Source organism: Tamandua tetradactyla, chromosome 6 (assembly GCF_023851605.1).
Source record: "Tamandua tetradactyla isolate mTamTet1 chromosome 6, mTamTet1.pri, whole genome shotgun sequence".
Lineage (NCBI taxonomy): Eukaryota > Metazoa > Chordata > Mammalia > Pilosa > Myrmecophagidae > Tamandua > Tamandua tetradactyla.
In genome coordinates, this window is record NC_135332.1 from 59,051,322 (window position 1) to 59,060,870 (window position 9,549).

The window sequence follows — 9,549 nt, forward strand, 5'->3', positions numbered from 1 at the left end:
GAGAAGCTTGGGTGCTGTGTGTGTGGGGGTCTGTTGGGTGGAGGATGGCATCACTTGGGATGGTGACAGGATTTGGAGTAGAGAAGACGTCCATGATGCAAATGCCAAAATTGTCTGTGGCTGGAGGATAGGAGGTAGCTGGAAGGCAGAGAAAGAGTGGGTTGCCCAAATAGGTGTTAAGGAAGTGAATGAAAACTATTCAGTGAAGCAGGTTGGGGAGCATTTGATTTACTGTGGAGTGGGGAAGTTTCCCATCTATTTCTCAAATTTGAACGTGCACTGGGGCCCCCTGGGGACCTTATTTACGTGCATATTCGAATTCAGAAGACCTGGGTGGTGCTGCTGCTTTTGGGGAGGAGCCTGGAACCTGGATGGGCGCTCGGCTTCCCAGGGGCTTCCGGGCTGGAGGCGGCCTGGGGAGGGTGGGGGGCGGGGGCTCCCGGGGGACGGCGCGCGGGCCTGACGCCTGTCCCCTCCGCAGTTCCTGAGCGAAGGCTACGCGGCGCACCTGGCGGCGCTGGAGACCGGCCACCGCGCGCGCGCCAAGAAGAACAACTCGCGCCTGATCCTGCGCAAGGGCAGCTTCGGCCTGCACGCGCAGCCCGAGTTCCTGCGGAAGCGCACCCACCTGCGCAGGACCCTGTCGGTGCAGCAGCCCGACCCGCCCGCCGCCAACCCCAAGCCCGAGCGGGCGCAGAGCCAGCCCGAGTCCGACAAGGACCACGAGCGGCCCCTGTCGGCGCTCAACTGGGCGCGGGGGCCCCCCAAGTTCGAGTCGGTGCCCTGAGGGGCGAGCCGTGTTCAGGTCAATGGGGGCCCACCCAGGCTGCCTGCGGGGACCGGAGGAGCCGCCTTCACTCCGACACAGGCGTTTTCCTGCTTTTTCCCTCCCGTGTCTGTCCAGCAGTGTCCGACCAGAGTGGGGGAGGGGAGGGCACCCTGCCTGGCCTTAGGGCCCTCCCTCGGCAGCCCGGGACCAGATCCGAGGGTCTCAGTGCAGCCACTGCTGCCTCCCCCGTGTCTGTGACGGCCAGCCCAGGTCAGGGCTGAGTGTTGGTGAATCCTGGGGGAGTCCCTTGCCGGGAGCTGCAGTTTTTGGGCCAAGTCGACCACAGTTGAGTCCCTGAGGCTGTAGCCGGGCAGCCAAGGCAGGCCCTGCAGGGAGATGCCTTCAGCAGAGCCGCCTGCAGGCACAGCTTCCGTGCTGTCTTGTGTGAGGGGTGAGTGGCATTTGTGCCCACCCTCCCTGTGGCTTCCTGGGACACCAGCATGGGTCTGTCTCTCTTATAGCAAAGTGACCACTTTCTGGGCATGAGAGGATGCCCCTGGGGTGCATCTTCATGGTCATGTGTCTGTCCACGGCCCTGGGGGCCCCTGGGGTGGGGGGCGGGATCTGGTGCTGATGGACTATCCTGCTGTCCACTGTCTGTCTTGTCCTCGGTGTCCTCACCATTTCCCTATGGCCCCTGAGGACAGGCAGTCATCTTCCTAGAGCCCTGCCTGGTGCCCTCCCCTGGGAGGCTGCAGGGGGTCTCTGGCCCAGCTGGGCTGGCTGGGAGCCCTTGAGACGTGTCTCACCCCCTTGGGCCCCGCCCCTCCTTCTGTAATTGGAGGGGTGCCCCCAGCTAAGATGGGTGTGAGTGTTTTGATTCCTAGACCTTGCCCTCCTGCACTTCTGCCCCTGAGGCAGTTCAGGCCTGGGGTCCCTTGGGGTGCCCAATGATCTTCACCTTTAACACAGCTTGATGAGTTTCGGGTGGGCTGGGAGGGAGGAACTGTGGTCCCACCACCTAAGGGAAACCCTTGTGGGAGGGCCCAGAGGGTCGCCTCCCCTTTGGTGAGTTTGTAGTGAGATAGTGGGTTTGCCTGGCACTAATGTCCAAACTGGGTGTCCTAGGAACAGAAGCACCCCCAAAGGGTGCCGAGACACCCCAGAGTGCACTGATCTGGCTCCCCTTCCCCCAGATCTGTTCAGACTGACTTCTGGGAGGCTCCTAGAAGCCATGGAGCTGAGATCCCAGGGTTCTGATGGTTCGTGAAATTTTGGCTCAAACTATTGTGATCTCTTCCCTTCCCCCTGCCACTCAGCTTGGTCTGTGCCAGTGGCCTCCTCCTGGGTTGTGCCCTGAGGTCTGCAGGACTTGGCTGTCTTGGGCCCCTTGAGGGCCGCCTGGCCTGCCTGCTGCTGAGCCCCCAGCCTGGGCATTGGCCTCTGCGGCTCTCCCCTACTCCCTGGCCCAGGCCCGTACCCTGCCGTGTGGAGCTGTTCGGGTCGCGTCACAGCACCTGCAGGCGGCCACTGAGGCTGGCCCCAGCTCTGTCAGTCAGGGCTTGGTGTCAGGGGCTGGGCATCCCAGGGCCCAGAAGTCTGTACTCACAGGAGGAACCTGTGTCAGCTCAGTGTCGCTTCTGCCCAGTGTCTACCTCTTGTGGCTCCCCTGCAGCCATCGTCCTCCATGGTGGCTGCTGCTGGTTGTGAATTGCCCGGCAAACTGGGTATCCTGCTGGGCCCGGAGGGGTCGGGGCTTCCAGTCCCCACCCTGCTCGCACCACTAGAAATGTGTCTTCTGCATTCTGCCAGCTCCTGCCACATTTGCCCGAGCCGTCTGCCAGCAATTTTGCTCCACTTTCAGGACTGCATCCTGCACCGAGCCCAGAGCTGCTAGTGGGTTTTCTGGGGAGGGGCGCCGCCAGCCTCAGCCTTCCTCTCGGGTCCCGCCTCCCGGTGGCTTGCACGTGCCCACCCCCTCTCCACCATGCCGGTTGTTCTTGGCTCTCATAAGGCACCGCCTCGTATGGCACAGGCACCTCAACCCTGATCCGCCCTACCCTCCCAGAATACCTGGAGTTGAACCTGGGCAGGCTTAATCCGACTCTCTGAAACTCAACCATCTCCTTTTCGCAGAAGCCGCTGACGTAATACTCTCAAATGATGACAGTGGGCGTGAGATACTTTGCCCCATGAGTGTTCGACTCCCATCTCTCAAGAACCCCAGGATGGGAGCAAGCGATCGTGCCTGGGTCCTGGGGAATTTGGAGTTGAGTGAATAGGGTTCTCTGGTTCTGGGGTGGGAGCTGGGATGCAGGAGCCAGCAGGAGGGCCAGTGCTCCTTCTTTCCTGGAGCCCCCAATGGGGGCTCTGACCACTCAGTACCAGAGATGCTCATGGTGGACTGTGAGACATTGTGAACTCGACACCCTCAGAGCTGTAGTTGGTGTGTGAGGACGTGTGTGTGTTTCTGTATAGTAATGAGACTCAGACAACATGTGTATCAGTACTGCTTTCACAGCAACTCTGTAACCAATATGCACTTTCTATACTAGTGGTTCGTTTACTTACGTCGTCCTGTGAAGTTGGAGGAAAAGAAAAGAACCAAGTCGTGTTGTTCTCTGGAGGGAACGCTGTTCCTCTTCCTGAGTAGTTCTGTAAACCCCGATCTGACTGTTTTTTCTAGAGAATCCTTCCAGCTCCTGGTGTGCCTGCTCTCCAGCAGCTGGCAAACAGCTTCCCGCCTGACCAAAGCTCTTTGTCTCTTGCGTGGCATGTTTGTTCTCCCCTCTCTGATGGACCGCTTCCCTCTCTCCCCATTTGCCCTGCCGGGGGTTCAGAGTGTGTTCTTAGCCAGGGCCTGCTCCTCTGGCACCACAGCATTTTCCCAAAGAGCCCGACTCCCCCCTTAGGCTCCGCAAACTATGTTTTAAAAAAATTACACGTAGATTCCTTTCATGCATTTGGATGAATTGCCCCAAGCCTCCGGAAACAAACCTGTTTGAACCTCAGTAATGCAGAGCTTCCTGGTTGGGCCGTGGGCTCTGGAGGAGGGGAGGCTGGACTGAATGGCTTCTAAACCATCCTTTGAGCACTGTGGGGGCCACAGACCCACGTCCAGGTAGTGACCTGCGGGCTAAGAGCAGCGCCAGATTTTGCCAGGAAGCCAGACCCTGTGGCAGATAGAGATGGGTCCAGAGGTGGCACTGGTTTCCCATCAACACTCACCCATCCAGCCAAGGTGCAGCCCCACCCAGGAGGGGGGGCCCTGACTATTGAAGCAGGCTGAGCCTCTGCAGCTGACCCGGCCTTAAACAATCAACTTTCCCCGCCAGACCCCGGGGGTTTGGGTGCCAAATACTCTGGAAACCTTTTCTCTTTGGCTCAGCCAAATGAAGCACCCCATTCCTTCTTTTCCTTGCCTTCTGGAGCTTGGGGAAACTTACTTAAGTCCAAGCCGTGGGGCCTGGCCCGGACTCTGCTCTCCTTGCTGAGAAAACAGCAGGGCACCTGGAGGAAAGTCGGTTTGACATCACCCTCTTTGGGACAAGAAGCAGCAGGTGATACCAAGGAGGGGCTGGACAGGGGAGGGCGGCTCGCTCCTGGGACCCCCACCCTCGGACCCCGCTGTCCTCTTGTATTTGTTTAATTGGTGGGAGTAGCCAGCCCAGCCTTGTCCGTGATCTGACCGTTTCTAAAGCGTGTGACCCTCAGTTTTGTCTGTGGTAGGCTGGTTCCGTGGCGAAAAAGGTTCGTTCTATTCCATATGGATGCCTTGTCCAAAATCCGTTAGAAAAGAAAATGTAAAATATCAGATTTCTAACAAGACAAAAAAAAAAAACCCTATAGAGTTAAAAGATTTTTACAACTGATCTTGATTTTGATGTGAGCTGGTTTTTAACTCTCAAGCGTTGTCGCTTAAATAAAAATCCTATTTGCCTTTAAAACGTGCTCTGGTCTGAACTTAGTTGAGAAGTTTCCTGCTACTCATGTTCTCCCAGCAAACCTGGGAGGTGGGGGTGAGGGGGAAGGGAAGAGAGGTCAGATGCAGAAAGATGGTCTTTATTATGAAAAAGCAGTGTTATCCAGGAAAGTCACACTGGTTTCTTTCAAATAAAATGACAAAGCAGATTTCTTAAATAACTTACAGAGGGCAGCAATTGCTCCTGTCCAGTGCCATGCTCTCCCGGCACACTCTGTGCTAGGCATAGAAATAGGTACCCGTAAGCTTGGAAATCTCTCCCATCTCTTCTTCCCAGGCTCTGGTAGGGGAGCAGGGATGGGCGCTGGGTTCCCAAGAGCCTTGGCCCAGGAAGCACAGGGGGACAAGTGAATATGCACGTGACTCCAACAGACCCTACTTAAAGCTCCCCCAAATCTCCTGGTGTCTTCCCTTTATGTTGCAGTTGAGGTGGCCACAAGGCTCAAGGGCGGGATGAACCATCTCCCACCTCACCAAGATGCCCCTAAGTCACTCTCAGGCTGGGGGAGGGGGTCACAGATGGGCCCAGCTGTGAGCAGAGCGGGTAAGCAGACGTTTCAGAGCAGCCTCTGCTCAGGGTCTCTTGTCAGTTGGGTTCTTGTTAGCAGTGGTCCAGGGGGTCCTGCCGACTCCTGGGGGCTTCCTCCAGGATGTCCTGGGTTAGAGGGCGTGGTAGTCAGATATGGTTCATTTCCTGCAGGACAGAGCTCCCTTGGTTGCCACTCATTATGCTCAAGCCAGGGGATGTGGGGACGCCATCGTCATCCCCCCTAAGTCGGGGCTGGGAGGTGGTTCTAGCCCCTCAGGGGCCCTGGCCGGCTCACTTAGCGATGGGGTCAGGGAGGTTAGCAGCTCTGGGTCCAAGAGGGTAAGAAGCCTTGCCTCCTTCCTGCTCTGCTGTGCTCACCAGCTCTGTGGTTTTCCCAGAGCATGTCTCCAAATACACCTTTGTGTTCATGGATGAGGATGAAGAGGAAACTTTGAGAAAGGTGCTTGGGTGAGGGTATTACCTGAGGGTGTGGCCTTCAATCACGGAGGAGAAAAACGGTGGAGTTGCCACTAGAGATGGAGAAGGGGGAGGGGTCAGTGCCATTGGGGGCCGGAGGCTCTGCAGGGGTCCCTGGCCTGGACAAGCACAGACCAGACCTGGAGACAAGGTGGGAACACGGCCCACCCAACCAAGCTGGCAGAGCCCCCTCTAAGAGGTCAGCATGGCCATTCCACACCTGAGGAAATGGGCAGGTCTAGAGCCCAGGCCCTGAGCAGACAGACCGGGAACTCCACGGCAGCCATGCAGCTTTCTCAAATTCCATGGGCAGGCAGGGTGTGGAACAGCCATGCAGAGGGCTGAAAGGAGGTCAGGTCTGTTTGGAACCAGGTCCCTAACCACATGATGGAAGGTGATGGATAAACATGGCTGGAAGACCACACACAGTCTAGGATGAAAGACTCATATGCTATGGATAAGGAGAAGGAGGCTCAGAAAGGGCTAGGAACTGGCCAAGATCACACAGCAGGTCAGAGCCAGAACCAGAAACCTGCCTAAAAAGAGGGCATATGCTAAAGGGGCCCCTCTTGGCCATTTCTTGCTTGGAAGCATGGGATGCCGGCTCACCTCTCTTCAGCCACTATGACTTCATCCAACTCATGGGACAGCTTCTGGAGATGCTGAATTCCTGCCCCCACAGGCTCTAGGTCACTGTCAGACTCACTGAACAGAAGGAGAAGGCACACGTCAGTGAGTAGTCGGAACCCAGTAGCCCTTCCCAACCCAGCACTGGGGCCTGGTCTAAGGGCAGCAGATGAATGATGGGGGCCAGGAACCCTCACTCTAGACCAACACCTACGGATGAATTTGGAACACCTGGCAGAAAACAGGGAGATCAAAGCCCCTGGGACCAAGGTCACGGGCTGGTGAGCTCTGCTGTCTCCTGGGAAGCTTGGGTGAATGTGGTCTAACCAGAGCTAAGCTCACCTCTTCTTTTTACAGATGGAACTGAGGCCTTAAGGACTTCCCAGGTCCCCTCATAGTGGAGGCAGAGCTGCCAAAACATGGATTTGACTCAGCTCCAGGTGCCCTGGTTTCCTGGGTGGCCCTGGGAGGTGGCCATGGGAGGTGTTCAGAACCCCCTTGGGTCCAGTTAGTCTTTTGCTAACCAAGGAGTAAGAATCATGCTGAGGCTCAGACCCGCCAGCCCGGGGCAAGGGGCGGCCCCACTTACCTGGGGGAGCAGAGGGGCTCTGTTGAAGAGCACGGGCTCCAGAAGGCAGCCTCTCTCCTTGACCGCCGTTGTGGGTGGGCACGTAGGTTCATCTGGACAGAGAGGCTGTGACTCTTCCTCTCCCAGGGGCCCAGGGCTGAGCGGGCAGGGGCAGCCCCAGACAGCCTGGTGCTCTTCTGGCTCCGGCTGCCGGGTGGGGTGCTGCTGGCCTTCTGTGGCCCTCTCTTCCCCGTTCTGGCTTTCACCTGGGTTTCTACCAGCCACTTGGTGCTACTTTGGCAGGACTCTTGGATTCTCTGTGACAGATACATGGAAAGGAACAGACAAAGCCAACGGGGAGCTTCCGCCAGGTCTCCAGGCCATACCTCCAACCCCGAGCCTACCAGCTGTCCCACAGGCTGCTTTTAGTCTCGGGGTGAGGAATGCGGGTGACACCCTGTGAAATGACTCTGCGGTAGGGACCTAGTTGAGTCCCTGGGGAGTTAGCAGGAGCCCTCTTTGACTCTTAAGAGCCTCCGTTTGTCTAAGTCCAAACCCTCTTTTGAGATTCAGGGGAAAGGCCAGAGATGACCAGGCCCTGGACGCTAGGAGATGGTTTGTTTTTCTGCCTCTGGTCTCGCTCGCCCTAATCCATCACCCACATTGGTCCCCAGGGAGATCCTTCTAAAGGGTAGTTCTCACCATGACACCTGGGTGCCCAGGGTCCTTTGTGGCCCCTCACTGCCCACAGGATCAAACCCTAGCTCTCGGCCCTGGCATTCAACGGAAGTGGGGAGAGGTTGTGATGGCTGTTGGCTCTTCATTGGCTGGACTGCCCAGAGTCCAGAGGTTTGAGCAAAACTAGTGAGTCTTGTGACCTCATTTCATTTCTCTGATCCCTGGAGGTGGCAGCAAGGATCCCAGGGTTCTTCCAGATAAAGGCTAACACTAGGCTCAGAGACTTCTCTGCAAAGGGTCTAGAAATGGTTCCCTTCTCCCTACATCTTCAGAATCCTCTACCAGACACCAAGGGGACCCCGCTCCTTGGAGGTCTCCTTACTCTCATAGCTTCTGTCCCTTCTAGGTGACAGCTCCAGCCTCAGGTTTGAAGACGTGTCTGCTTGGAAAAGTCACACGGGCCCCTCACACCCAATATAGTCTTCACACAGTCTCCATTCTTGTGGGCGCCTTGAGGACAGGCACCGTGTAGCACCAAGGAAGCCCTCCTATAAAGGGATGGTCAGGACTGTCGGTCTTACCTGGGACATAGCACCCAAGGCGCTCTTGGCTGAGCGAGCAGCAGCCTGCAGACCCTGTTGCCCTGGCTCTGGGATTTCCAGGCGTTTCCAAGAGGGGCCAGCCCCGAGGTTAAGGCTGACGGTCCCCAGGGGCAGCCTCCTTTGTAACTGTTTGCACAGGGAGCCCAGGGCCCTGGAGGTCTCTGGATGGCTGACTGCAGGCTGCAGCACGTTGCTCTCCCCAGGCTGCAGCGCCTCACTCTCCCCAGGCTGCTCTTGGTCCTGGCGGAATCTCCAGCGCTTGGAGGCCCCCAGGCCCTGCCACCGAGAGGCCATCTGCCGGGCCAAGTCTCTGCTCTGCCCGCCAGATCCTGGGGAGGAGGTCAAAAGGCAAGTTGGCAAGGCGGCCCACGCCCCAGGCTCCACAGGGACCGTGGGCACAGGGAAGAGACAGGTTGGAGGCCCATGGGGTGGGGGCAGGAAGGACGGTGTTCCTTGGAAGAGGGGTCAGCAAGACCCAGAAGAGAGAAGAGGCTGAACAAGGATGGTCAGCATTTCCTGCAGCCCCTCCTTTCAAATCTTCCAAAGGGCTGCGCTTTTACTCCGGCATCCATCCCGCTCTCCACCGGAGTCAGGACCTGCCCGCGCGGACCCTCAGCCCCCGGCCCAGCCCGCCGCTTCCTGACCAACGCTCTCGGGCCCAAACCCCGGCCCGCGGACCGACGTCCCCCCTTTCTACTGGACGCTTGCAATATCCAGACCCCCTCCCCTCCTCCATACCGGGCCTGTCCCCGCTGGACGCTGCGCCCACCCCGGCTCCCGTGCGCAGAGGCCCGGCTCGGGCCCGGCCCCCACTCACCCGACAGCGTCCTCCGCCGACCCGCAGCCGAGCCCGGCCGCCCCCTCCACTGCCAGCGGATTTGAAACTCCGCGCGGGTCCGCCCCGGGCGCGCTCCTCGCAGCCCATTGGCCGCCTCCGCGGCCGCGCGGGGCCCCGATTGGCCGCCTCCTCTCTCGGCGGCGAGCCCCGCTCTCGGATTGGCCCTGTCGTCCCCATTCATCTCGCCGGATCCCAACCCCCGCCTGCCCCCTCCCCAAGTTCTCCCCGCTTTGTTTCGGTCCATCCCGCCCCCTCCGCGGCCAGAACCCGCACCCCCCACCCCACCCCGCCCCCTCGCCGGCCCAGTCCCCGCGCCACCTCCTGGACGCTCGGGCCCCTCCCTAGAACCTGCCGAGTGTTCGGGGCTTCAGATTGGTCAAAGTGGGCCTGGGGATGGCCGGGTGGGGGTGGCCGGGTGGGGGTTCCGGGCACGGAGGAGACCCAGGGTTTGGCGGCCTCGAGTTCCAGGCCCTTCAGCC

At 58.9% G+C, this 9,549-nt stretch overlaps 2 protein-coding genes across 6 annotated transcripts in view; one reads left to right on the forward strand and one right to left on the reverse strand.

The window, feature by feature from the left end:
* Window positions 1-4,703, forward strand: part of PITPNM3 (PITPNM family member 3) — a 128,028-nt gene extending 123,325 nt beyond the window's left edge. For both annotated transcript variants that reach the window (XM_077165610.1, XM_077165609.1), the window contains exon 20: window positions 482-4,703. In XM_077165610.1, coding sequence (XP_077021725.1) covers window positions 482-787 — 306 coding nt within the window. In that variant the 3' untranslated portion in view covers window positions 788-4,703. The remainder of the gene's footprint in view (window positions 1-481) is intronic.
* Window positions 4,704-4,822: 119 nt separating this feature from the next.
* On the reverse strand, window positions 4,823-9,097 carry PIMREG (PICALM interacting mitotic regulator). 4 transcript variants are annotated; one of them, XM_077163113.1, is made up of 6 exons: window positions 9,050-9,097; window positions 8,212-8,561; window positions 6,974-7,269; window positions 6,367-6,462; window positions 5,762-5,810; window positions 5,295-5,406 (listed from the first exon to the last, which is right to left on the reverse strand). In XM_077163113.1, exons 2-5 carry the CDS (start codon window positions 8,524-8,526, stop codon window positions 5,777-5,779), a joined length of 741 nt encoding a protein of 246 aa, XP_077019228.1. In that variant the 5' UTR covers window positions 8,527-8,561; window positions 9,050-9,097; the 3' UTR covers window positions 5,295-5,406; window positions 5,762-5,776. The 4 variants fall into 4 exon arrangements, with proteins under 4 accessions (XP_077019227.1, XP_077019228.1, XP_077019229.1 ...); XM_077163114.1 differs by having other exon boundaries at window positions 5,298-5,445; XM_077163112.1 differs by lacking the exon at window positions 5,762-5,810 and having other exon boundaries at window positions 4,823-5,406.
* Between the last annotated feature and the right edge of the window lie 452 nt (window positions 9,098-9,549).